The 26,437-nt window shown below is 37.0% G+C and overlaps 7 protein-coding genes across 8 annotated transcripts; 2 read left to right on the top strand and 5 right to left on the bottom strand.

Moving 5' to 3' along the window:
• Window positions 1–329: 329 nt before the first annotated feature.
• Window positions 330–2,070, top strand: LOC18024953 (BTB/POZ domain-containing protein At3g03510). Its single transcript, XM_006408232.2, has 3 exons — window positions 330–364; window positions 448–508; window positions 607–2,070. The coding sequence occupies exons 1-3, from the start codon at window positions 330–332 to the stop codon at window positions 2,068–2,070; spliced, it is 1,560 nt and encodes a 519-aa protein (XP_006408295.2).
• A 398-nt stretch (window positions 2,071–2,468) lies between these two features.
• On the bottom strand, window positions 2,469–6,661 carry LOC18024952 (non-specific phospholipase C3). The gene is made up of 6 exons (XM_006408231.2): window positions 6,638–6,661; window positions 4,803–5,094; window positions 4,105–4,496; window positions 3,297–3,706; window positions 2,980–3,150; window positions 2,469–2,870 (listed from the first exon to the last, which is right to left on the bottom strand). The coding sequence occupies exons 2-6, from the start codon at window positions 5,043–5,045 to the stop codon at window positions 2,521–2,523; spliced, it is 1,566 nt and encodes a 521-aa protein (XP_006408294.1). The 5' UTR covers window positions 5,046–5,094; window positions 6,638–6,661; the 3' UTR covers window positions 2,469–2,520.
• LOC18024951 (non-specific phospholipase C4) lies at window positions 4,969–9,012 on the bottom strand. The gene is made up of 6 exons (XM_006408230.2): window positions 8,553–9,012; window positions 8,241–8,438; window positions 7,586–7,995; window positions 7,092–7,262; window positions 6,638–7,006; window positions 4,969–5,094 (listed from the first exon to the last, which is right to left on the bottom strand). The coding sequence occupies exons 1-6, from the start codon at window positions 8,993–8,995 to the stop codon at window positions 5,051–5,053; spliced, it is 1,635 nt and encodes a 544-aa protein (XP_006408293.2). The 5' UTR covers window positions 8,996–9,012; the 3' UTR covers window positions 4,969–5,050.
• A 2,623-nt stretch (window positions 9,013–11,635) lies between these two features.
• LOC18024950 (RING-H2 finger protein ATL51) lies at window positions 11,636–12,799 on the bottom strand. The gene has a single exon (XM_006408229.2). It carries the CDS (start codon window positions 12,782–12,784, stop codon window positions 11,639–11,641), a length of 1,146 nt encoding a protein of 381 aa, XP_006408292.1. The 5' UTR covers window positions 12,785–12,799; the 3' UTR covers window positions 11,636–11,638.
• A 2,087-nt stretch (window positions 12,800–14,886) lies between these two features.
• LOC18024923 lies at window positions 14,887–18,631 on the bottom strand. Of its 2 annotated transcripts, XM_006408228.2 has the most exons (19): window positions 18,474–18,631; window positions 18,316–18,397; window positions 18,156–18,233; window positions 18,017–18,076; window positions 17,823–17,927; window positions 17,635–17,745; window positions 17,516–17,557; window positions 17,212–17,325; window positions 16,941–17,086; window positions 16,721–16,854; window positions 16,527–16,633; window positions 16,369–16,411; window positions 16,201–16,292; window positions 16,054–16,102; window positions 15,885–15,955; window positions 15,692–15,811; window positions 15,521–15,606; window positions 15,325–15,370; window positions 14,887–15,195 (listed from the first exon to the last, which is right to left on the bottom strand). In XM_006408228.2, exons 1-19 carry the CDS (start codon window positions 18,506–18,508, stop codon window positions 15,163–15,165), a joined length of 1,554 nt encoding a protein of 517 aa, XP_006408291.2. In that variant the 5' UTR covers window positions 18,509–18,631; the 3' UTR covers window positions 14,887–15,162. The 2 variants fall into 2 exon arrangements, with proteins under 2 accessions (XP_006408291.2, XP_024015645.1); XM_024159877.1 differs by lacking the exon at window positions 17,212–17,325.
• A 703-nt stretch (window positions 18,632–19,334) lies between these two features.
• On the top strand, window positions 19,335–23,398 carry LOC18024922 (protein SCAI). The gene is made up of 10 exons (XM_006408227.2): window positions 19,335–19,605; window positions 19,894–20,281; window positions 20,803–20,997; window positions 21,089–21,307; window positions 21,408–21,474; window positions 21,548–21,760; window positions 22,145–22,236; window positions 22,341–22,523; window positions 22,619–22,755; window positions 22,994–23,398. Exons 1-10 carry the CDS (start codon window positions 19,487–19,489, stop codon window positions 23,190–23,192), a joined length of 1,812 nt encoding a protein of 603 aa, XP_006408290.1. The 5' UTR covers window positions 19,335–19,486; the 3' UTR covers window positions 23,193–23,398.
• Window positions 23,313–26,219, bottom strand: LOC18024921 (pentatricopeptide repeat-containing protein At3g03580). The gene has a single exon (XM_006408226.2). It carries the CDS (start codon window positions 26,217–26,219, stop codon window positions 23,568–23,570), a length of 2,652 nt encoding a protein of 883 aa, XP_006408289.1. The 3' UTR covers window positions 23,313–23,567.
• Between the last annotated feature and the right edge of the window lie 218 nt (window positions 26,220–26,437).

Genomic DNA, 26,437 nt, shown 5'->3' with positions numbered 1-26,437 from the left:
TTACCCAGATATATCGCCAAGGAATAAAACAACTAACGAAGAGTTTCGAAAAATTACGTTTTCAGTGAGAAATCCCGCAGTATCATAACAGAATTTCCTACATCTCAGCATGAACCACACTTTTCTTCTAACGTCTCTTTTTTATTCTTTTTTTCGTTTATAGCTTTTGACTTAATCTTCAGCATTGAAGAATGCTTTAGTCATCCTGTTCTCTGTTTTTTTTTCTTCATTGTTGCATAACCCCGTGAAACACAAGCTTCTGTTCCTTGGACTACAGGTTACAGTCACAGTCTAGTGTTCGCAGACAGAAACAATCTCTCGATTACGAAATGTCAAATAGATATTCGAAGAACTCATTGATCGGGTAAGACCCTTAATCTCTCCGGTTCAGGTTAATTTTGTAATCAACCCGAGAAATATTAACAGCCCTAAATGTTCATTGTGTAGTGATTCAAAGTCACCAGATCTTGAGCTCTTTGTGAAAGGAGTCCCATTTCATCTTCACAAAGTAAGCTTTCTGCACTCGATTTCGTTGAGGTTCATGGCTTTTTTGGGTTTTCTTCTGATTTTCCAGGGTTTTGATTTTTGGTTTTGGTGTTTGTTTAGGAAACTTTGGCTAAGAAATCCGCAAAAGTGACAACATTACTCGAGTGTAGCAAGATCGATGAACTGCGTTGGATCCTCAGAGACATCGACATCGACCCCACAACCTTCTTCCTCGTGACCAAATTCTGCCATGGCTACAAAATCCATTTCTCATCTGAAATCATCGTCTCTGTTCTCTGCGCTGCTTATTACCTAGAGATGAACGATGATCATAGCTCTAATAACTTGTTGAACAAGGCAGTAACGTTCTTGGAACAACGGGTTCTTACGAGCTGGAATGAGACCGTGAAAGCTCTTCGTGTCTGCAGCGATAAGATTCTAGACAAGATAACTGATGTTGGAATCATCGAAGTCTTCTTAGATTCTCTTGTAGAAAAGGCTCTCAAAGATCCTAGACTGCTTGAAGATCTTATTACATTACCTCTTCGGTTATATGAATCCTTGATCCTAGAATCGAGTAAGCACAATGTCCCGATAGAAAACCTCGTGGTATCGCTCTGCAATTACGCAAAAAGATGGGTTTTCGATAAAGATTCTGGAGATGAAAGCTTTTCAAGATACAAGAGAGAAGTAATTGAAGCTGTTGAGAGGCTCTTGCCTCACCAAAGAGGAGCTATCTCCTGTGGATTCTTGTTTAAATCGCTTAAAGAATCGATTTTTCTTGATGCTTGCTCTGATTGTCGAAATGGGTTTGAAGTTAGGATAAGCAAACAGCTCGATATGGCTACAGCGAAAGATCTTCTGATTCTGTCATCAAAAGAAGATGGATCATATGACATCGAGCTCTTGAAAACCATTCTCAAGAGCTTTTACAGTAACTACAATGTCTCGGACGTTTCGCGGTTTGTGAGTGTAGCGAAAATGTTGGAAGAGTTTCTATTCGAGGTTGCTGCGAGTGATGCGAGTTTAAAAGTAGAAACGTTTAAGGCGTTAGGAGAAATAACGGTTGCTGCGTCTTGCGATGTGCTGAGATACTCTGATGAAATCTACAGAGCAATTGATGTTTTCTTGGAGAGGCGTAGAGGTTTGACTGAATCGGAGAAGATGGAAGCTTGTAGAGTTCTTGAATGTAAGAAGCTTTCACCCGAGGCTTGTGAACATGCTTCGAAGAACGAGAAGCTTCCACTGAGGATTGTTGTGCAGGTTCTTTTCTTTTCTCAGCAGCAGATTCGCGATCGGTGGGCTAAAGAATTGAAGGGTGTACATGAGAAAACAGAGGACGTAGATGTAGAAGAAGAGGAAAATGATGAAATCGAGAATATGAATAAGAAGTTGTTGAGGCTCGACATCGAATCTGATTCCAGTAAGAAAAGAGGGATTGAGAATCTTGCATGTGCTGTTCATTGCGGGAAGAAGAAGATGAAAGAGGAGATAAGCGTGTGGAGGGAAGTGAAGAGGAAGTTTGGTTGTATGACTTCTTTTACTGTGGATGCTTGCAATTGTTATATCAAAAAGAGGAAGTAGACTTACCATCACTACAAATAACAACATCACTCTCTGTTCTTGGTTTGTTATAATTTGACTTTTGTTCTGTTTTAATCTTAGGTTATGTTTCTTCCTCTGTTTTGACGAATCCTCTGTTTTAATCTTAGGTTCTGTTTCTTCCTCTGTTTTAGCAAATCCTCTGTTTTTGACTTTTGTTCTATTTAAACCTCTTTTCTTTTTTTTTGTTCTATTTTTAAAACAGTAACGCTTGTTCTATTTCAACCTTGAAATCCTTTTTTTTTTTTATTGATCCGCAATCTCTATGTATGCTGAAACTAAGTCCGTATTTGGTGTATATGATTGGAAATATATTCAGAATGTCTTTAAAATATATATTCAAAAACAAACAAACAAACATAGTAGTTCATACACTCTTCTAATTAAATCCAGAAAAAAACCACCACAGATCAAATTTCTTGTAACTCTAGCTCAATTATCACAAATCAAACAAGAGAAAAACTTCTGAATAAAAGATTTCGGATTTGAGTGACGTGTAGATCCGTTTGAGAGATCAACGATCTCATGTTCATCACAACCTCCCTCTTTAGCCTTCTTGGACTCACCATGGAATTTATTGAAAGCTTCTTCTACGTACTTAGCTGCATCCAAAACCTTCATGTTTTCCGCTAGCTTAAACGGGTAAATGTCTTTGATATGATCTCCTTTTAAAACAGCCGCTGCTTGAATCAGCTCGATTTGAAAATCAGTGAGATTTTCTTCTTCTTCTTCTTGTGTTCCAATGTCTATGTCCCTTTTCCTTGGAAGTTCCGGTAACGTAACTGAAAGAAAGAATAAAGGGAAAAATATTATACAATGAACCAATCTTGCGCCTTGCAGAGCCCAACACGTCTACTATGGACCGTAATTGACTAGATAACCGATAGTTACCCGGGCAGTCAGTCCTTGGACTGGTTCGGTTGATGACAGCATCGAACGTTCCGGCCCATTCGTCACGCTTTGTAAGAAAGCTCTTGAGGTTAAATACCTTTTTCAGTGTCGCTGGAATTGATGAATGCTCAAACTGTGACGTTGCCTCCGGTCCCTTTGGCTCGTGTAACACTACAAATCGTGTTATGAACAAGAAATGGTTATATGATAACCTAACCGCAGTGTATACTAAGAGAGAATCAATAACCGGTTTCAACTAACATGCAAATATCGCTAAATTAACAACACAAGTCAGTTCCAATTATTTACATCCGTACCGGTTCCAGGCTCGATCCAAGGTGAGATCAGCAATGCAGGAACCCTAACACCGAGCCGGTTAAACTTAAAGTTATACGGCTCAGGTCCAACAAGACCATCAGGATTCGGGACACCAATGACTGGAGTAGGGACATGGTCATAGTAACCACCATGTTCATCATAAACAACAACGAAGAGAGTCTCGTTCCACTGAGGACTAGCTCTCAAGGCTTCGTAGATCTCCTTGACTAGGTTTTGGCCCTCAACGACATCGTTTTTGGGGTGGTCATCATTGGCTGGAGCCGTCAAAACCTTGAAGTATCTCGGTTCTATGAACACATAGTTTGGAAGCTTCCCTTCTTTGCAATGCCTCTTGAAACTTAAGTCGTATTGATTGAAGTTGTCCACGTATTTCAATTTCCTCATGTTCCTAATTGAGTTTAAATTTAAATTAGTGAATTCTTAGGTTTACACGACATCATAAACTACAAAGAATTATATAAACTACAAAGAAATATAAACTAAACAGAAATATTCCAAGCACGTGTTCATTTCCTAAAGCACGAGTAGTAGTTAGTACATGATCATTACGGGAAACTTTCTTATTGATAAAAATCAATCATCGAGAAATATAATTCATTTTTCATCATAATATTGCAATCCACGTGTAACCACACTTTGTGGGTTTTGTCATTATCATTTTTTTATTCATCATATTAATATTTCTCCAAATTATCCTACAATCATATAATTTTGACTTTTTACATTTACATTTCAACTAATATATTTTTTCGAAATTAAAGAAAAAAGAATGAAAGTATTATTTACCTGTAAAAGAGGCAATTGGGAAAAGATTGGTAATAAATACCAAAAGTGAAGCCACTCTCTTCAAGTGATTCGAACACTGTCTTCTGAGGGAACCCACGGACGAGTGTGTTAGTGTCGTTGCTAAACGCACCGTTTGATGTCGCGGAGTTGACGTAGAGTCGATTAGGCTGCGTCGACGACGGCAACGACGAGAACCACCGATCGCAGACGGCGAATTCTTGAACTAGCTCCTTAAATACGGGAAGTCTCTCCGGCGGAAACCCCTGCATCACCACTTTCTCCGACATCCCTTTGGTTATCGCCTCTGCGTTTTGTACGAACCCGTTCATTTTCGGATCCGGGTACGGGCTCTCGTCGCTGAACGGTTTCCCGAACACTTGCTCGTAGATCGCCTGACAACATTCCAAGAAAACATGCATCACTGGCCGGTTTAAGAGTGTTTTTAATTGGGTCAACAAACCGAAAAAATTAAATTAACCGATTCTTATTTTGGTTATTTGATTTGAAAGAGAACCGATGAATAGAAAACAACATAAGACATCATTTGGTCAACGTATTAACCAAATTGATGGTCGGTTTTATTAAGAAGAAATCAAAATAACCAGACGATTTATCCTCGAAACACATGAAACCGAACATTACACCGGTTTAAAGAATATCATTTCCCTGATCAAGGACTTATGTGAACCGACGTGTACCTGGAAGGAGTGACCGGGATCAGGATCAATGTTCTGAGATTCTTTGCCGAAGAAAACTTGAGCAGAGTTCGGATCGGATGTGGATATCGGGTTGGATCTGGGTTCGGACTCGGATACTCCATCTATTTCCGGGTTTAGCTCCTTGAACCAACCTAGCATGTGGTCAAATGACCGGTTTTCTTGGACCAAAACAACGATGGTCTTGATCGGAGAAGAGCCGCCGGAACTCGTCTCCTCCACCATTTTCTTTATTCTTTAGTTTGTTTTCTCTCTCTTTCTCTCTTTGAATTAGCTGTGTCTCCGTCAAAATGATACACATTTTTAGTTTTTATATTAGGCATAGAAACGAGGTCCAATTACATAAATGGATCTTTAATATTATAATTTTATTCTTCGGAACAAAACTTTTGTTTTTTGTTAACTTATGAAATCTTCCTCAAAAGTACAAAACTATTTGGACTTTTCAGTTTTCAGAAATCATTATGTATGAAAACTAGCAATGTAAAATTTCAACTTATCTCTTGTAGTTAAACGAAAGAGATATCGATTCCTTTCCCCGGTGTACTAGACTTGAATTACTTTGCAGTCTTAGGCTTTTGAGTTTTTTTTCATTCAAAGCGGAATGTTTGAAGCATGTCCAACTATGGATTCTAAAAATTTGGATAAAAATTCTTAAAATATTATATAAAATAAAAGTATGTTAAAAGAGGAGGGATGAGTCTTTAAAAGAGCATAGAGAAATTCTAAAATAAGAGATTTTAGATACTCTTTTTCCTCTTTAAAAAAAATCCCTTTAATATTTTATTATTATTTTATATACATACAGTTTAAAAAATTATTACTAGACCTCCCCATTAGAGATGGTCTAATAAGCCAGAGAAGGAAAGGAAAGAATCAATTATTCAGTGGGAGTAGGTTAATATGAAACCCATAAGAAATAGTTACTCATGTAAATCAACTCGGTGATATTTCACATTTTATATATGACATAAAAGTAAATCGGGGAATTCTGGAGACTCTTGGCATTTGTATGTTTCTCACGATCGGTGAGATGGCAGAAGAACTATTCCTCTTTTTTAGTACTTTTCATTGCAGATGAAAAAAAAAGTTTTTGAAGTTTGCGTTTGGTTGTCTCGAGACCAACTTTTATTAGACGTTTCTTTATAGGTTTTTTTAAATCACTATTTTTGTCACTAAGTTGGAAATGACGATCAAAGATTGTGAATCTCGTGGTACAAATGTCTACTTTAACTCCATGTTCGTCTATTTTAGATATTAAAATAAAATTTAACAAGGTGGTTGTTGGCGCTCTATACATTATTTAGTCTACATCATTATACAATTAGGGAGTAGATTTATTAGGTATTGACCGATGATAAAAGAAAAATTACCTGGCGACCAATTATTTGCTACACTATATATCACGTTTTTATATGAGCCGTTTATTATTATATATAGAAAAAAAATTGCAGAGTCAATAATCTACTCATCAATCGAATCATTAAAGTAAATCTCAACCGAGACATATGTAAGTTCTCAAACAAAGAAAAACCATATGCAAGGGATATTAAAGCTTTACAATCTTAAATAAAACAACACCACCACAATTAATACATCGCGGTTATATATCCCTCACACGCACACACATACACCAAAAAAACTTTAATATTTATCTATTTTTTTTTAATTGAATGTAAACTAATCGAACAGAAAACAAAAAAAAAAAACGATTTTACAATGGATGTAACTTGTTTAAAAGGTTTTTTAGAGCTATTGAATTTCGTTTTATTGTATACTCTATCAATCATGACGAGTAAAGCAAGAAAATAACTTACGGAAAAAGGACATTTGTGTTTTCGGCTTAGGAACGGCATGTGGTATTTCTGAATGTGAGGGTGATGGTATCGCTACTACATGATCATCATTATCATGATCAGCATCAAAGCAATAAACGATGTCGTTCTCGTCACATCCTCTTTCTCTTGCCTTTCTAGCCTCTTCCATAAATTTATCAAACGCGTTTGTAACATATTTGGAAGCGTCTGCAACGCAAGTTTCTTTGCATAGCTTGCGAATCAATTCTTCGTTTTTGTTGTCTCCTTTTAATCCTGCAGCCATTATTACGAGCTCTTCTTGAAACTCGCTTAATTGTGCATTTTCTTTTGCCACCGTCGCTCTCAGTTTAACCGGAACTGATAATGTATCTAAATAAAAAACATAATAGAGTTTTATTAGTCATAGTTATAAATTTTGATAGAAATAAATTGAGGATAAGGAATATATAAGTACCAGGACAATCTTGTCTTGGTGAATCTCTTGTAATAACAGATTCAAAAGTGCCAGCCCATGAATCTCTCTTTGTCAGGAAATCTTTGAGATTAAAAATTTTCTTGACCGTTGCTGGAATTGATGAATGCTCATATTGTGACCTTGGGTACGGCCCATTCGGTCCATGAATAACTACACATTTTTTACTAGCATAGTTAGTTTTACATCTTTTAAGTTTTATATTTATATACAAGATTAAACTAAAGTAGATGTGTCCAATACACTTTGAATATTAATGATAATTTATGTTTTTGAATATTATATGATATTTTTATATATTAAATCTATCATTTATTCCAAAAGAAAAAGACTGAAAAACCGAAAAGGTTAAACAAAAAAAATTGGATTGAACTAAAACAAAAAAAAAATCCATCTATTTAAAAATATTAGGATTTTGAGTGATTATAAGTTCATTAAGTAAATTTTAAACTCTATGACAAGTACCCTTTAATTACCTGTGCCAGGCTCAATCCAAGGAGAGATGAAAAATGTCGGAACCCTAACACCAAGCCGGTTAAATTCAAAATTATACGGCGGAGGTCCCAAGATACCGTCAGGGTTAGGAACTCCGTCGACCGGGGTAGGGACATGATCGTAAAACCCACCGTGCTCGTCGTATGTTATAATGAACAAAATCTCGTTCCATTGAGGGCTAGATCTCAAGGCCTCGTAGACCTCTTTCACGAGCTTTTGACCTTCAGAAACGTCGTGCGATGGATGGTCGTCGTTGGCCGGAGTCGACAACAGATCGAACCAACGTTGTTCGACCACGACGTAGTTCGGTAACTTGCCTTCTTTGCAATCTTTCTTGAATCGTATTCCGTATTGGTGGAAATGCGTCAAATACTTTAGTTTTCTCAAATTCCTGAATACATGCATTAATAACAAAACCAAACCAGGATAAGTTACTGCTTAATTAGTAAATTAAAAAAAAAAGCAAAAAACCAAAATCAGGATTAAACATTCATAATTATTTACGTAATCGTAACGTTATAGATAACTATAGATATCTGAATTGATAGGAAAAAGCAAACAAAACTTATAGAGTGCTAAATCTTTTAAACTTAGGTGTAAATAAACGAATTAAAAAGAAAAAGAAAAAAAAGAAACCTATAAAAGAGAGTAGAAGGAGGGAATTGGTAATAAATGCCAAAGGTTAAACCGGCTTCATCCAGCGACTCGAATATCGTCTTCTGTGGAAACCCTTCGATTAACAATTTTCTGTCGTTACTCGTTGCTCCATGTGATGTTGCCGAGTGTACGTACAATCGGTTTGGCTGCGTCGACGCCGGAACCGACGCAAACCACCTGCCAAAAGGCCCAAAACAATGTTCACGTGCATGCATGATATCTTTTTTCTATAAACCGGGACAACTTAAATGTAATAACTCGGTTTAACTCAGATGTACCGAACCGGCGTACCTATCACATATGGCGTAATTATGAGCCAACTCCTTGTAAACCGGCAAAGCGTCCGGTTTAAATCCGTTCATAACCGCGGATGACATCCCTTTCTTGTTTCGCTCGGCGTTTTGGGCAAACCCGGACATGGTAGCTGGACCCGGGTTTGGATCCGGGTGACCCGAATCCCATGGTTTACCAAACACTTGTTCGTAGATATCCTGAATGGAGTGGCCCGGATCCGGGTCAACGTACTGAGACTGATCGCCGAAGACGACACGGAGAGAGTTTGGGTCAGAGGAAGAAACCGGGTTGGATTTCGGGTCCGATTTTGTGACGCCGTCGATTTCCCGGTTTAGCTCTTTGAACCAGCCGAGTGTATGATCGAAGGAACGATTCTCTTGCACCAAAACGACGACGGTTTTGATCGGATATGATCCTGTGCCTTTGGTCGTCTCGGTCATTCTGTTTCTTTTCTATTGTGACTGTTGAATGTTTGAGAAGAAAGAATGTGTGGGTTTATATATATATATATATAGACCCCTTACCTACATATTATACTCGTACAAATATACATATGTACTGATTGAAGATTTGAAGAAAGAGTTTTAGATGAAAAAGTAATTAAACAGCAAATCGGAAGTAGGCACGTCATGGTTATTATTATCCATTGAATTGGTATAACGTTAACTATGTATGTACTCTAAATAAAGTTGGATGTAGATTAAATTTCTTACCGATTTCAACTTGTACGATAGTAATTGATACCAACACTCTAAAGATGGATGAAAAATTACCATTTGTGGTGACTTGAAAGGTTGACAATTTTTATGACAAAATTGTAATTCTATATAATTCTTTGGAGTTTTGTTTGTATAGGTAATTAGATACAATCATTCAATACATTCGCTAGTTCCATAGTTTTTAATTAGTTTATGTCATGAATTATCTTACGCACTTTTTAATTATATCATTTTTTAGCTCGTCACTATTCACTTAATTAGCTTTCATGATTTTTTTGGTTTTCTCTCTTGCTCTTTCTTATAAAAGGGAGTCACATTCTCGAGATAAACAATAGATATTACGACACTTTGGCTACTTGTAACTTCTGAACGGACAGGAACATGGAGAAGAAAAAAAGTCAAGAAAATGATATACACGCTATGGCAAGGAACATAAAGAGAGAATATGCTTATCATTCTATATCAACCAAAGAATATGCGAATACATGGAAAATTAAAGAAAGACAACACTTATCGTTTTGTTTACATTTATATTAGTAGTACACATATTCCTCCATTTGATACCTTTTCCTAAAATAAATATACTACTCGCACTCGTCGGAACAAAAATAGAGTTGATTTTCCGATCATCGAGGTGGAATATCAATTAATTTTTGGTGTACACTTGTTTTTTTTTGCTTGTGATTACGACAGTCCACCAATATGTTAATGTACCACGAGGTCCACGAAAAATCTTTAGATTGCCTAAAAAGTATGTATTTGGTCTAAACTAACATTGTCCATTTATTACATCCTATCGTATTAGCGAAGTAGTAACTTGTACTCGATCAATTTTGTGACGTGTCATACAAGAAATGGAATATAGAGCCATAGAGGCGTGCCCAAGTTTCCTCTAGTTTCCTCTAGATCGTTATGTTGGAAAGTCTAATCATCATTATCATATGTCTTATTACGCCAGCATTTTTGTTCTCTTTACGTCAGCAATAAAATTTGGTTCTTTATCTGAAGTAGACATAAAACAGTGATGAAACTCATCAAAGGAGATCTTTGAAAAAAAAAAAAAAAACTTATGACCTGATATAAGGCGGCATATCGTTTACCAAAGGAATATTTACATGCAAATACTCAATTTTAGTCTCTTTCCATATTCCAAAACGTATTGTTCATATCTTCAATGAAACACAATCGTTTCAGTAATTAATGAAAGCAGATGGTAAAACAAAAAGATTGGATTCATTTGAGGTCGTTGGATATTAATAGCCTGCAAATTATTTCTATGGCTCATTGTTATGATTTGGCAAATATCTTGAAAAAATCAAGTGTATTTATGATTTGTTATGTTTTCATGAATGATTTTCTTTGCTCAGTGGCTCAAGTCACAAAAATTGGCCAGCAATGATCAGATACAAAGTGGGCCAAAAATGACCAAAAAGCCCATTATGCTTTTTGCAACAAAAATGCCTCAAGTCACCAAAATGTCATTTGAATATCCCCATTGATTGCCTCGAAATAACCTTCCACACCTTTTTTTGGGATAAAGAACAACCTTCCACACTTTTAATCGCATCGATAAATTCTTTAGGATTTAACACTTGAGAATCTTCTTCATTCATCAATTTTGCCTCAGTTTTGTTGTTGTCCCAATGATATAGTCCAATAGCCGATGAAGGATCATGAAGCCAAAAGAAGATAATAGATTCAAGAATTGAACTTGAGTTTTTATATATTTATTTAGCCAATGGGAAAAGAAAAACAGGATATGCTATGAGTGGTTAGAATGAACTCTTCCTTGTGAACTTGTGTTGACAAGGATTTCAACAGGGTTCAACTATAGTAGAGTGTGTAGATGTGAGGTATACAAAAACCCTTTAAATTGGGAGAATTAATATCTGCAAAATCATGAAGACGTATATTATTTTTATGTCTGCATACAAAATCAATTCTATCTTAATAATAATTATAAAAGCTAGTTTAGGCATAGTAATCTCTTTGTTTAGTTATTGCATTATGAAATTATGCAGTTTTGGATAGTTTTAAGTTTAATGATTAGTATGGAGAAATTATGTCGTAAATTGCATGATACTAGCTAAACTTACGAACACTAGCAAGAAAAAGAAAAAGAACATACAGCTTATATTTAAACTACATACTTACGAATATATGGTCGGTAAATTCAAAATTCTTTGATCACACATTAAAAAAAAAGGCTGCTCTCTGTTTCAAAACAATGATTGTGATCGGTATAAAATTACCAACCGTATAATATCTAAAAATTTATCAGCCAATTAGGATTTTTATTAGAAAAGAAAAAATCAAATCACCTAAATATACTGAGGAATCCCTCTCTTTTTTTTTTTTTGGTTATTAATTGGGTAAACGGTAATTTCTTGCTCGATCGTAACTGGAGATGGCAAATTTCCCCGCCGAGACGGATCTCTTCATCGCCAATGAACCCCGAACCAGAAAATTCGAAATTCCACTTGTTTCATTCGCCGCCGATCCTGACGGCGGAGGCGTCTTCTCTCCTTCCCCGTCTTCTACACGACGAGAAGTTCCTACACCCGATGACTCTTCGTCTCCCTGATCGTCTTCAATCTCCCGGAGTATATCGGCGATCAATACCACGCCGCCTGAGTTAAGCGACGCCGATCTCCGATTCACTTGATCTTCTCCGTCTCTTGACCCATGCGGTTCCGGTAGTTTCGGCGTCGATCCGCCGTTAACGTTACTAACCGTCTCATTCCGAGATATGGTTTCCAGATCTAAGTTAACGACGACGGAATCTCCAATCTGGCGATGGTGATCGGTCGAAATCGAGTTGATCCCCACGGTACCTTCGTCTCGATCACCGGATTCCGCAGAGACTTGGTGTCCGGAGATCGGTTGACTGGAAACCGCAACAGCCTCGACGGCGTTAATTCCGGCGATGAAGGCGCGGCAGAGAGGACAGTTAGAGTGAGATTTCAACCAAGTGTCAATACAAGGGACGTGAAAGGCATGGTTGCATTTGGGTAGCAATCTCAAACTCTCGTCTTCCTGAAACTCGCTCAAACAAACAGAGCAATCCGACGATTCCACAAATCCATCGCCCTTCCTGTACTTGTAAACAGTAATCGATTTGATCAGAGATTCATCGAGTCCATCGCCAGCCTCCGCATTCGGATTCGGAGCTCGGATTGTTCCCTGCCATGGATCGGTGGCGGATGAAGAGATTCCGAGATCTCGGCTGATAGCTCCGGAGGAGCCGAGGCGACGGCGGTGGCAATACTTGGAGATTAGTGTGTAATAGCTGACGAGGATGAAGGCGCTGGCGAGGATTCCGATAAGGGCGATGAGGAGAGGAGAGAAATCAGAGGAGGAGGAATCATCTTCGTCGTCGAGGAAGAAGGAAGGAGGAGGAGGGAAGATGACGTAACACCATTGAGGACAGTAGACGCTGCATACTCCTTGAGAACAGTCTCTGTACGAATCGTATGGACCCCATGGATTTGGGTTTCCTGTAGAACCCATTGATGCAGAGGAGAGAGAGGAAGGAAGGAAGAAGAAGAAGAAGAGATGAGAGAGGTGAAGTGTGTCTCTCTCTCTCCTTTTCTTGGGGCCTGCTTGTCTGGTAAGTGTCTATTTTTCTGAGTTTAATTAAATATCAATTGAAAGATAATTGATCAAATTAAGTGAATGTTTATGATAGCTTTATATGATGGTAATACTAAATCACTAATCTAGTGAACAAATGATGGAATTAAGTGAATGTTCTTCTTTATCAAATCTATATAAAGTATAACATAAAGGTGCAGAATTTGCTTTTTATTTATATGTCGTTTATTCTTTAGCTTTCTCTTTATGCTTCTTCCATTTTTAAATCTTTGTGAAATAAATAATGCATACCTTGAGAAATTGTTAGTGGAATAGACGGAGATTTCTAGAATTTTGAAAGATGTGAATACTTATTACCTTATGATCATATACCTCTCTCTCTCTATGTTACTAAAAGTAAATGTTCGATTTCATCTGAGTCAGTGAGTAGTACTAAGAAAGTAATACAAAAGTTAGTGTTGACAAATAAAAAAGGAGAGAGGGTTTTTAGTCTTTTTCAAGGCATAAAAATGGTTGGTGAAGTATTGACGAAGGTGGAATACTTGAACATGGGCCACGTGGATGATCAAAATTATTCACGTACGTATCTATAGATTTGTGGTCAGAAACTACTCTACAGTTACGTCATGTGTTTATTGAAGACAAAAGTACATTTCATTTCAACTTAAGTAGTAATACAAAACAATTTTATTTCATTTTAAGTTATTTACCCACATGGATTATGATTTTTCCATTTTTTTTTTCTAATTTACTATTCTCTCTCTTTTATAATAGTTGATTTTCTGAGTTTTATTTCTTATTTCACAATAATTTTTTTGTATCTAATTAATATGTTTGTCTGTAATTAATGCATATTTTATTCTCTATTGGTGGAAATAAAAAGTAATATTAATAAAAATAATAAATTAATTGTAAAAGTAAATTAATCAAAAAAATAAAATAGAAAATATTTGAGTGAAAATCAAATTATGAAATAGAGGGAGTAATTAAAAAACTAGAGAGTAATCAAAAGTTGTCGCGCGAACTCCTGTAATACCTATATGATATGATCATGTACAGTAAAAGAAATCTTGCCATGATCTATTCTAATTTAGTTAAATATTTAAACGCTTCAAATATTTTTTTCATATTTTTCTTTTCTTTTCGTGGGACGATTGATGGAAACCCTCCAACCATTCACCTTATAAATAACATATATACATAGGAGTTATATGGTTAATATATTGAAACGAATAAATATAAAAACTCGCTATAAAGACTTAAATTAATAAATAATTAATGTCGGCAACAGATTTTTTAAATTGCGATTCATAGGCAGCAATCATTTGTGTAACAAAAACTTAGGAAATTATATTAATTGTAAAGTTGCCATCCTGTCATTCTATGAATTATTCAATCGAGACCATGGTAAGGTTGATTGAATGATACCTCCCTTCTGGGTTTAAGATAACTTTATACTTTCTCCGTTTCATAAAGAATGTCATTTTGACATTTTTTATACATGTTAAGAAAATTATTAAAAATACAATTTTATCTCTTATTAATATATTAAATAATTTATTTTTATCTAATAAATACATTAAATTAATAGGGTTAAAATTGGAATATTATTTAAAATTTTGCATTAAAAATATAAAACGACATTTTTTATGAACAAAAATAAAACTTTAAAACAACACTCTTCATGAAAGAGTATGATGTAAACGATTGATTACACATATATCTGCACGTGGCTAAAGTTGTCCCTTTTTTTGTTTGTTATGCCAACTGGCTAAAGTTAAGGTATAATCTCATGTTTTTACGAAATACATTTTAAGCCTGATTTCAAACCAAATTTAACTAGATTAAGTGTCTCTTCCTTGATTTGCTGTTTGACTTCTTTTCATTTTATTTGTTTGGAGAAAAGGAAAGAAATTTTCTATTTTCTTGGATAAACTTGAATGGAATGCCATTACAATAGAAACGTTTTGACATTATTAATTATTAGAAAAGAAAAGTTAAAGCGCAGGGCCAGGAAATATCAAATGGAAAGAGATCATCCCATTACTATTATTATATAAGAACCGGCAAAAAAAAGAAAAGAAGATTCCGACTCCAAAGTGAATGTCACCGTCTATTACAATATTACAAGAGTGTTTATTTTTTACTTTAGAAAAACAAAGAGCTAAACGACAAAATAATGCTAAAGCTACAACAATTATTACTCAATAATAAAAATAAAATAACAAATCGCAGATTTGATTAAACTTAATTGAAGGACTCGAGAATGGATCTGTTCTGTAGTCACACCAACTTCAAACTCGTCCTTTTCTGCGTTCGTCCAGTGCCTGTCTCATTAATATTAAGTTTATTATATACTTAGATATGGGATATAACTGACCATATAGGATACTTATACAATTAATTTATAAAAAAACTAACAAGATTACTCCGTTTCAATAATTCTCAAAACATACCTTGCTTTGAAGCATTCTCATCGTCAAGACTAGCGTATCACGCATGCTGGTAAAAACAAGAAAAAAAAACGAAAAAATTCATGATTATTAAGAGTGAGTTTGTAAAACAAAAATTGCGGTAAAATCAAAAAAAACCAATCTGTATTTGACGTTAACATTGCAAAACTACGAAAGAGAGATGTGTAAATATACGTACCGGACATTGAGTGTACTTATAGGATGTGAAGATCCATCATAACTTATCAGAACAAACTGTGTTGAGAATCCACACGGTACTTTTATCTGCATTTTTGATCAATTGAAACATATATAAAGGAAATGTTTTTTAAGTTTGTTTAACTCTCAATGTGAAGAAACTATATTTTACCAGGAGTTCCTTCGAGTATTTCTCTGAGATCACCATAGCTTCTACGTTGTTCGTTTTAATCTGGTAACTAGATCTCTTCAAAATAACCGTCGCAGGTTCCCAACTCTCTGTTGAATCCATCTATCAAAAAACCGCCAAAAAACGGTTATTAAGTTGATGACAGTGGATTCAAGGCTCTGAGTTTCAAACATACCAGGAGCTGCACATTAAAGCTTGCTTGACCTCGCGATATATATGTGTCGATTTCTGTTTGCATCTCTGTGTCTGTGAAAAGCAAAAACATTTGCAGCACATAAGAGACGGTAAAAAGGCTTTTTAGATATCTACAAAAAAACCGGGTCTCATTCTGTTAAATACATTACCACATCTAATCTTGTTTTGATCATTAGCAAACAATCTCACTAATTCGCCCTGGACATTCAGAAAAATGAAAGAAAGAAATGTAAGACAATTTGGTCCAAACACATACTACCACTGCTATAGAGAACCGTAAAAACTCTATATTTTACCTGACGACCTTGATCATCCATTGGAATGCACTCAACAGCTATCAGTTTGTCTACATCATCCGCGGTTACAACATACTCTGGATGGGTGGCTCCTGAATGTATCAAATTCATAGTTCAGCTTTTAAACAGCAGAGAGAAAACCGGTAAGACAAATAAACGAAATCTTACCCTCGATGTATTGCCTCGTGCCATCTTCAAGATGCCGAACCCACTTTTCAAGAAGAAACAAACAAATCGGGACATATATTAATTTTTTTCATCTGGTTAATTAGTTATAAGCTAGTTTTCAAAGACTCTTATGAGCAAAAGATTTCCAATGGTGTTACCTGAAACATACAGAGAGTGGTTCCTCGTACCGGAAACCCGCAACCAAGAACCTTTTCTCCAGGTATTGCCTCTCCAATAATCTGAAATCCATCAATTCCAGGTCCCTCTGATTCCAAAAAAAGACCAGACTAAGATTTCTAAACATATAGCTAGCCACTAGTCTTGAGTCAAATGGAGAATATTTTTTTCCAACCTTCATAAACATGAGAAGCGAATTCTTCATTCCCGTTATAAGGATCAAACATGGAAGAACTCTCAGCTTTTTCTTCTCTCTCTCGGATCATTTCCTTTCCCGCCACACTACTTAGAGGATATCCAAAACTTTCCCTACAACAATAGAGAGATGATATTCCATCGGTTATAAACTGAGGCTGATGAAAAATGTTCCAGAAAACTGAGCAATGATACAATACCTTCTCGGCTGCTGTGATCCACCGCCAATCTGATTATTAAATCTCAGACTTTCAGTCTCTTGCGTAAGGTTATGATATGGATTTCTCGTGATATTGTCCATTGGTGGCGAAAGTTGTTCATTGATCCGGTAATCATTACCATGATCCTGCATAGAGGTAGTATGTGATCACACAAAGTAAGATTTTTCTACCGAAATGATGTCACATGTTTTAGAGAAAAAGTCCTATGAGGAAATGATAAGTAATTTAGCAAATTACTTGCTGAGACTACCGTGGATCCATAAGAAGCTTGACCTTTGGAAATTCTGGGATCATGGTTGTCTTTACTAATAAAATCTGTTCCAGATTGAGTTTCCACAACCGATGATAATTCCCTAATCCTATCCTGCTATTAAAAATTTCGTCACAACAAGTTGGAAAGGAATCCATCAAGAGTATTCACATTCCTGCAGATGTCTAACTAGGCCAAGGGAGAGATGCAGACAACAATAAACTAAGGAAAATGTGTGTGAATACTTAAAATTGAGAATATTTCTCGGTTGCTCGAACCAAAAGCTACAGGACAGAGAGCTTACATTGCAAGCTTTAATCTTCCATTGCAGCTGATCATGCAAGTGCTACATACGAAGAAGAATTACACATTAAGATTGTCTAGTGAATGAATCTGAAGAAAGATGTAGTGAACGCAATTTACCTTTATGCCGCTGGATATAGCAGTAGCATTTGCAACACGGGGCCAAACGCCATACTCAGCTAATAAACCAAGTAAGGACGTCATGAAAATATACCGCTCGTCTTCTGTAACCTAAATATTTGAAGGGTAAAAGGCAATGAAGTTCAAAAATTTGAAGTTAGTACAAAATCTGATGCAAGCCAATTTACCTTTAAATCATGAGCCAACTTCAAATTTTCTTCGAGATCACCTTTTCGACGAGCCAATTCATTCAACGCCGACGTAACAGATTCATTTTGCTTCTCATCAATTGCCTGAGAAACAGATTTTAGTCAAACCCGGAAGCCAAAGGTGAACACTTTCCATCAATCTTGATAAAATTTTACAAAAGTAAAAGACAAACCACACGGAGATCGGCACATTTTCTCTCTAACCCATACTTCTCATTGAGCAGCTGCATATCCTGAAACCAAAGATGCAATTCAGTTCTTGAGCAAGTTCATCTGAAACATTCATGTGAGCATGATGTTATTATTATGTACCTTCAAACAAGCAGCAGCAATTTGTTCCTGGAGATTGTGAATCTCTTCTTCTTGCGATCTAGCTCTTGAGTAAAGTGCCTGTTTTTATTTTTTTTGTTTAGCTTAATTTCAGTAAGAGAGCTCGAATAAGATTCTCAAAACTGAGACCGAGAATAGGTACCATTTCCTCAGGATCTTGAATTAACTTAGCATTATTCTCTTCTAGCTTCCTCGAAGCACTAGTTTCTTTTTCAATCTCATGCCTACAGAGATCGAGAACAATCACTAAACATATAAACGCTGTCTTAAAATCCCGAAAGTTGCAAAACAATAAGATACCTCTTGACTGGATCAGAACTTCGATTGTCATCCATCGTGTTTAAGCCCTCGAATGAAGCTCGAATCTAAGGACATCGGATTTGTTTGATTTGATTTTTGTTTGCGTTGCTGTGTTTCTCTATCAATCTATCAGAAGTCATCACTCATCAACAATATTTTGGAAAGTTTCAATTTCTAAAAAGGAAAATTCAACTCCACAAACCAAAGAAAAATGTCTAAAAAGCCCCTAACTTATCTTTGACGGTAAGACGTCGTCTACGTTACGACGGTCGTCATAAGGAACAACACAATTACAGTATATATATTACTAACAAAATAAAATCTTATTTTAAAAAAATTGTAACATATCTATTTTTAATCCCAAACGATACCAACTTACAAAACTAATTATCTATCAGAATTGAACATTCTTTGTAATTTATCAAAACGTAACATGATGTCAGTAAAAGATAATAATTGACATTCAAAATCTTGATTTTTTTTTTTTTTTTCTTGATTTTTCAGCCAAGAAAAACTTCATATAAATATGAAAAGTAATATAATGATAGTTATCTAAATAACGCTAAAGACAAACCTCTTCAAAAGAGCTCTCTAGATAAAAAAAAATACTAACAAAAACCAACATTTTGTTAATGTAATGTGATTCATGCTTCTTATATTAGTAGTTAGTGGATATTTAGCTTTCAAGAGTGAGTGGATGGGTTTGGATTATGATCTCCCGAGTGGGTAATTAGCATATTCTAATCTTTCCATTGAGCTTGGTTTTGTGTCAAAATAGAAAAGACTATTCAAAAAAAAAAAAATCGATTGTACATTTCATGGGTCAGACTAAATTACTCGTGTTAACCGCTCGGTACAAGATTTTTATTTTTCCAAAAGCCGATTCGCCGATCTAGAAGACGACGACGACGACGACGAAGCAGGATTCGCGTAGGAACGGAGAACTGTACTCGTCTGATTCTCTCTCTCTGTGAAGAGTGACTGCTTCGTCGTGACCGTTAAGTTTCTCAGAAATGTCGCAGCTAATCAGCGGTAATAGTATTCCGCTGAGTGAAGTTTACTGGTCTCTCGTTAACAAAGCCGACAAGAAATTCTCCAAGATCAGAGACTTACCTTTCTATGAACGCAGCAGGTTCTTCCTCTCTTTTGATTTACTCTCGATTCCGTTGCGAATATCTGTGAAATTGAGAATTTCGATTTTGTCATTTTTGTTCTGTAAAATCAACATTCCTTTGATTTTATGATATTTGCTTAGGTTTGGAAGGAAAAACTGTACATAGTATTGTGGATGTGAGACAAAAAAAAAAAATAGGATGGAGAAGGAGAATGAATCCAGAACATAGAATAATCGATGAAATCTGATGCTCTTTTGAACAGAATTTTCTACTGTTGTTCATGGAATTGTTCATTCTGTTTCCAGGTATGAAAACTATTTCTTCAAGGTATTCAAGGTATACACACAGTTATGGAAGTTTCAGCAAGAAAATCGGCAGAAGCTTGTAGAAGCTGGACTTAAGAGATGGGAGATTGGAGAAATAGCATCTCGAATTGCACAGCTTTACTATGGGCATTATATGCGAACAAGTGACGCGGGTTACTTGTCCGAGTCCTATGTGTTCTACGAAGCAATATTGACTAGAGAGTACTTCAAAGAGGGCTTGTTTCAGGATCTCAATATTGCAAACAAACAGCTACGGTTTCTTGCGAGGTTTCTTATGGTATGTTTGGTCCTAGGCCGCCGAGAGATGGTGCATCAACTCGTCGAGCAGTTTAAACGGTTGATAGATGAATGCAAGAGGACATTCCAGGTTTTTTTTCTTTCTGAAAATCTCATCTCCCCGGCCTACTTTAGATAGTTGTTTTAATGGACAATGATAACACTTTCTGCGGCTGGGTTGTATTGGTTTTTGTTTCACGCTGTTTACTTATGTCAAGTAATCCCTAGTGCCTTGTATGGCCAAACATGATGTTTTTTTCCCTTTCTATTCAAACGGCTAGAATCACAAACAGAAGTTTCTTCCTTGCTAAACTGCAATTTATAGTGGTTCTAAAATAAAAATAGGGTGGTGTAACATGTAACTGAATTAGAGCTATAATCATAGCTGTACATGGAGTGACATGATATCATAGAGATCTAAGGAATATATGACTCACCTTTGTTTGACGTAGTCTTTCATGCTTCTTGATATAAATGGTGACGTAAGATGCTTCTCTACTATCAAAATTAGATGTCTTCTTTTCCAATGCATCAGAGATCACCCTCTTTTTCTATTCATTTAAATCTCTGTTTTCCATTGTCTACCATTCAAACAACTTTTCATGTTTTCAGGAAAGTGATTTTAAAGAATGGAAGGTGGTGGCGCAGGAAATAGTTAGATTTCTGAAATCTGACACTGCTTTTATGAACATCAGGCCTCTAAGATACAGCCTTGTGCTGGATCCTAATCTGGATGCTGGTACACCGCGTGCAAGTAGGTCTTTAAGGTTGACGGATGCAATCTTGAGCAGTTATCACTACAATGAGGTAATGTTTTTACTTTCCATGTTTGGTATGATTGCCTACTTAAAAGTATTACCCTCTAAAATTTGCAATCTTGCTTTTTGATATCCACCAGGTCAAGTATTCAGAGCTCACTCTTGATTCGTTCAGGATGCTTCAATGCTTAGAGTGGGAACCGAGCGGTTCATTATATCAGTCGGCTGTTCCTAAAATGGGTCAGAATGCTCCCACTGGAGCTGCTCGTATAAACTCCCAAAACATGACTGATCCTACTTTGCCGCCTAATCCTCGTAAAGCTGTCCTTTATCGTCCATCCGTAACGCATTTCTTGGCTGTAAGCTGAATTTAGTTTTGTTTTAGTTTTCTTTTCTTCACAAATTATAATATATGTGCGATTTTTGCTTATATAACTGAAACCATTGGCTTTTTGGTAGGTTTTGGCCACCATTTGTGAGGAGCTTCCTTCTAATGGCGTGCTTTTATTATATCTGTCTGCTTCTGGTAATGTTTGTATTATGCTTCTTCTGGTAGAATATTGAGTGCCTTAGCTTCTAACATTTATGTTTTCATTCAGGAAAGGTTGGTCAGACTTCATTATCTCCTTTGAGTGCTAGAAGCGTAACCAGCATTGAGGAGAATATTTTGAGAGACTTTGAATCTCACACAATCAAACAAGAGGAAGACCTATCTCTTCAAATAACGCCATCTGGTGACAGACCTGGTCAGTCGTTGAGGCAAATCAGTGAGGACGCATGTGGTTTGTCTTTTGGCAGCCATGGGCTCACAGGTATCCACTCCAGGCTTTTCTGAAACTTTCATGTAAACATTTATCTAATACTATCACATTAGTCGATATGCATACAGGAGGTTAATTCTATAAAGTGTCCTCTAAAAATGAGAGAGGACCCTCTAAGTAAAATCAAGGAATGTCAGGAAAATGTAATATACGATATATTCTAGAGGGCAGAAGGTGGTTTCTTGTAAGACAAAAATCTTGGGTAAATTTGAACCATTGTGATCAATCTAATTAGAGAGGTTTTTTCGCACACGAGGGAACAACTCTGAATCTACAGAAATTTCGAAATTTCCTTTCATGGAATCAAGGGAAATGTAGAATTTGCTATTTTATAAGTCTCTCTGAACTTTATCTGAAAACTGTCTTTTCCCCCAGGATCAAGCTGCATCTATCCCTCTGATTTAGTTCCATTCACAAGGAAACCTCTTTTCATAATCATTGACAGTGATAACAGCACAGTTTTTAAGGTACGTACATCGGACTCCATCTTTCTTATGTTAAGATCCATTTTGGAATACCTGTGGTTAGTAAATTAAGAAGATACTAATGTTTTCTCACTTAAATTTTGAAGAATATATGTGGAGCGGAGAAAGGAGAACCAGCTGCATTGCTTCTGTCTCCATCACATACTCCTCCGCTTATCTCTGCTGATTTCTCTCGTCAACCTAGTGGTAGCCTTTTCACCATTTTTCTCACCGCACCAGTCCAAGCGTTTTGCTTGCTGATTGGGATTTCTGGCCCTGATATAGAAACGGTAGGTAGAGATAAAGCTTCATCACTTGCTTGATACTTATTTTTCTTCACTTCTTTTTGTTTGCGTGCTGACCGCTGACTACTTTCATGTGTCAGGATGTTTTTATTAAGGCCGAGAAGCATCTTTCCTCGTTTATGAACGAATGGGCTTCGACTTTGGCAGCATCAGATACCCTTCACCCTGTTTGGTCGCAGATACTAAAAGATCCCTTCTTGAGACGACTTCTCCTAAGGTACATGTTTCTCTTCCAAGTTCTAAGACGCCTTCAGGATTTCATAAAATTCCATTCTCAGTAAAAGAAAAACAAACTAGAGATCTACTGGAATATTACAAGATTGAAGATCTTTTTTGGACATAAATTGTATAGGAACTAGGAGCCTTAATACATTGTTGGTTTTAGTTTATCGAAGATTCTTGAACTCTCTGAACCTTTATCTTAACTATTTAGAATTTGTCTCCCATATCTGCAGATTTATATTCTGCCGAGCTGTCTTGGCACTGTACACTCCAGTCTTGAATAACAAGCAAAATCAGCCAGATTGCTTTCCGTTTCTCCCGGAATCGCTAGTACCAACCGCTCCTGCTGTTCAAACCGCGGTGCTTCAGATGGCCAGTGTATTTGGGGCGACAAGCAAATTTTCTTTACCTCAAGATATCACAATGCTCTAAAAGCGTCTAAGAATCTTCCTTTGCGACGAGTAGAACATGGATCAGAACAATTCTTGTGTAAATCGGGAATCTCGGTTTGGATTCCCTTCAGGGTTAACTACTATTTGAGATTTGGACTCGCTGGAGCTTTAAGACCGAACCTCTTTTGAGATATATGGTTCAAGAACGTTTTGATTTGTGAAATTTACCAAGTGTTTGATGCAAAACATGTGTTTCGCTCTGATGAATCTTCATTGATAACCAAAAAAAAACGTTGCTTTCAGATAGATTTGCTTCTGCAAAAAAATGTTGCTTCATTTATAACAAAAAAAAATGTTGCTTTCAGACAGATTTTTGCGAATCCACGCTCTGAGTTGCATCAAAGAAAGAAACTATTCACCACCGATCTTTGCAGCTGCAAGTACCGTCTTTGAAGAGATGGAACCGATTAGCATCCCGCACCAATATCTCACGCCCCACGATCTTTGATATCAGCTTCGTCACTTCATGACAATCACCACAGACACGAAGGTTCTTCATCACTTGCAATGGCGTCCCTGGTTCTGTGTTCAACAGTCCAAACGCAATCGCTAGCCTCTCACTGTGGCCACAGATTAAACGTCTCTTCTCTTCCTCTTCCTCTAAATTCTGTGAGACTTCCCGAGGATCAGGAATGTACCCTTCTTTAGCCATCAGATCGTAAAGTATCTCCAGTGACTTGTAGATGTCTTCGGACTGAGGAGCTGAATCATCTCCTGCGCGGAACACATGAACTTTTTTACTGATTTCGATCCAGCTATATCCCGGATTTTTCCTCATTGGTTTTTCTTTCAAGGATTTGCGGATCAGGCTCACTTTGTCCCATTTCCTCAAGGCTGCATAAGCGTTTGATGCTAGAATCGAGTAACCCGGATCATCCGGGTTCAGCTCAATGATCCTCTTAGACACTCTTTCTGCAGTCTCCATGTCTCCACTTGTTCGACAAGCTCGTAGCAGAGATGCCCATATGCTTGCATCGGGTTTTATCGGCATTGCTTGGATAAATTCCTCGGCTTTCGTAATCTTCTGTGACCGAGACAACAAATCAACCACACACGCATAGTGTTCTATCACCGGGTCGATTTTGTAGTGAGTTTTCATCTTTTCGAAGCACGCCAAGCCTTCCTCGACCAAACCAGAGTGGCTGCAAGCATAGATGATGGCAATGAAGACAACATGATCAGGAACAATACCGGATTTTTCCATATCAGCAAAAGCTTCAAGAGCTTTCTCACCTTCACCGTACATTCCATATGCATAGATCATCCCTGTCCATGTCACAACATCTCTTCTACTCATATGTCTAAAGACGCTAAAAGAACTCTCCAAAGAACCACATTTTGAGTACATTTCGATTAGTGCATTTCCTATTGGCAACTCCGACTCATATCCAAACCTTAAAAGACAACAATGGATCTCCTTGCCTGGTCGTTTAGCAGCAAGCGAAGCACACATAGGCAATATAACTAAAAAAGTGGCCATATCTAGCACCGCTCCGCTGGTCCTCATTTGAGAAGTTAGCTGCAAACCGGTGGCGAAATCCCCAAAACAAACACATGATGAAATAACTGTGTTCCATGTTACCGTATCCCGAGTATCCATACAATTAAATATCTGAAGAGAATCCCCTACTTCCCCGCACTTAGCATACATATCAATCAAAGCGTTACTGACAGAAAGATCAGAATAAATTCCAGATTTTGTGGCGTTGGAGTGTAGCCCTCTCCCAAATTTTAAGTCTGCTAAACGAGTGGAGACAGATACAAGCATCACGTACGTGATATGATCCGCCTGCTCTTCCATGATCATCATCATCATCTTAAAGAGTTTCATGGCTTCCAAAAGATCTCCGCTTTGTATATATCCACTGATTATCGAGTTCCACGAAACAGTATCCTTACATTCGATGCTCTTGAACACATCTCTTGCTGCGATCATGTCACCGCACTTTGCATACGCATCGATTAGAATGTTACTCCCAGTGGTTTCAAGCACAAATCCAGATCTCAACATATATTCATGAACGTACTTTGCTAAGCGCAAGTCTCGTAAGTGTCCGCAGGCACGGAGAATAGAACTAACTGTTAAGATATCTGGCTTGAACTGATCCAAATTTTCCAAAAACATCCTCAAAGATTCTTCATACATCTCTGAGTTGAGGAATCCACAGATTATAGTATTGTAGCTAATGGAGTCTCGAACGACCATCTCATCAAAAACTCGTCTTGCATCCGTTGGTCTGCTAAATTTCAAGTACATCGCAAGTAGTCCATTGTTAACCACCACAGCGGAATTAACACCTAACTTGAGAGCAAAACCATGAAGTCCCTGTCCTTCTTTGACAAGCACCAAATTCCCAAAGGCAGGCAAAACACTTGAAAATGTGAAGGAATCTGGCACAATCCAAGAATTCCTTAATTCATGATAAATTCCTAAGGCTTCCTCGTAGTAACCATGTGAACAAAACCCGGAAATTAAACTGTTCCAGGACACGAGATCTCTAACAGGCATTTCGTCGAACACTTGTCGTGCTCTATCCAACGATCCCATTCTCGAGTACATATCCACAAGTGCATTGCCTACGTATAAATCAGATTCCAAACCCGATTCCAGTATCTGTTTGTAAACACAGTCTCCGATCTCCGCGTCCAACAATCCCGCGCAGGCTTTGACGACGGGAGGAAACGTGAACTTATCAGGCGAAACATTGGTTTCTCGGAGTTTCCCGTAAAATTCGAGAGCTTTAGGGAACAAACCATTCTGAGAAAGCGCTCTGATGATTGAGTTCCAGAGGTACACATTTTTCGCCGGAGAAACTCGCCGGAAAACAGAGAGAGAAGAGGCGGGTTCCTTGAAATGGGAGTACTTGTCGATAAGCTTCCCTGAGAAAAAGTCAGAGCCGTCAAGGCCTAGCGAGATTACAACGGCGTGGATTCGACAAAGGTCTTTGAGGTTAGATGATGATGAAAGAGCTTTCGAGATGAAAGCCGATGATACTCTAATCTGCATCCCACCGTTAAACGAACCAAATCGGTTGATATTTGTTGGTTTCGGTTAATTCAGTTTTTTTTGTAAATTATAATTAATCGAAAAAATTACGGTTTCGTCTCGATTACCGCTTATTTTTTTTTTTGGTTACATTCGGTTCAAATCAGTTGTTCAGATCAATTTATCCGGTTCAAATTTGATATAGGTTAAAAAGGAAAATCAAATTTCGACAAAAAAAA

This window comes from Eutrema salsugineum, unplaced genomic scaffold, assembly GCF_000478725.1.
Source record: "Eutrema salsugineum unplaced genomic scaffold, Eutsalg1_0 scaffold_13, whole genome shotgun sequence".
NCBI classification, from domain to species: domain Eukaryota; kingdom Viridiplantae; phylum Streptophyta; class Magnoliopsida; order Brassicales; family Brassicaceae; genus Eutrema; species Eutrema salsugineum.
The sequence above is the reverse complement of the archived record's forward strand: the minus strand, read 5'-3'. Positions and strand labels throughout refer to the sequence as shown.

Coding starts and splice junctions, on each gene's coding strand:
- LOC18024953 (XM_006408232.2), top strand. CDS start 330: ATGTCAAATAGATATTCGAAGAACTCATTGATCGG. Junction 365..447: donor TCGAAGAACTCATTGATCGG/GTAAGACCCTTA, acceptor TTCATTGTGTAG/TGATTCAAAGTCACCAGATC. Junction 509..606: donor TCCCATTTCATCTTCACAAA/GTAAGCTTTCTG, acceptor GTGTTTGTTTAG/GAAACTTTGGCTAAGAAATC.
- LOC18024952 (XM_006408231.2), bottom strand. CDS start 5,045: ATGGTGGAGGAGACGAGTTCCGGCGGCTCTTCTCCGATCAAGACCATC. Junction 3,151..3,296: donor TTGGATCGAGCCTGGAACCG/GTACGGATGTAA, acceptor CACGATTTGTAG/TGTTACACGAGCCAAAGGGA. Junction 2,871..2,979: donor TCCAAGGACTGACTGCCCGG/GTAACTATCGGT, acceptor TCTTTCTTTCAG/TTACGTTACCGGAACTTCCA.
- LOC18024951 (XM_006408230.2), bottom strand. CDS start 8,995: ATGACCGAGACGACCAAAGGCACAGGATCATATCCGATCAAAACCGTC. Junction 7,263..7,585: donor TTGGATTGAGCCTGGCACAG/GTAATTAAAGGG, acceptor AAAAATGTGTAG/TTATTCATGGACCGAATGGG. Junction 7,007..7,091: donor ACCAAGACAAGATTGTCCTG/GTACTTATATAT, acceptor TTTTTTATTTAG/ATACATTATCAGTTCCGGTT.
- LOC18024950 (XM_006408229.2), bottom strand. CDS start 12,784: ATGGGTTCTACAGGAAACCCAAATCCATGGGGTCCATACGATTCGTAC.
- LOC18024923 (XM_006408228.2), bottom strand. CDS start 18,508: ATGGATGACAATCGAAGTTCTGATCCAGTCAAGAG. Junction 16,855..16,940: donor GGATCACAGCAGCCGAGAAG/GTATTGTATCAT, acceptor CTATTGTTGTAG/GGAAAGTTTTGGATATCCTC. Junction 15,196..15,324: donor TGAGAATGCTTCAAAGCAAG/GTATGTTTTGAG, acceptor TTAATGAGACAG/GCACTGGACGAACGCAGAAA.
- LOC18024922 (XM_006408227.2), top strand. CDS start 19,487: ATGTCGCAGCTAATCAGCGGTAATAGTATTCCGCTGAGTGAAGTTTAC. Junction 21,761..22,144: donor TGGCAGCCATGGGCTCACAG/GTATCCACTCCA, acceptor CTTTTCCCCCAG/GATCAAGCTGCATCTATCCC. Junction 22,756..22,993: donor TTGAGACGACTTCTCCTAAG/GTACATGTTTCT, acceptor CCATATCTGCAG/ATTTATATTCTGCCGAGCTG.
- LOC18024921 (XM_006408226.2), bottom strand. CDS start 26,219: ATGCAGATTAGAGTATCATCGGCTTTCATCTCGAAAGCTCTTTCATCA.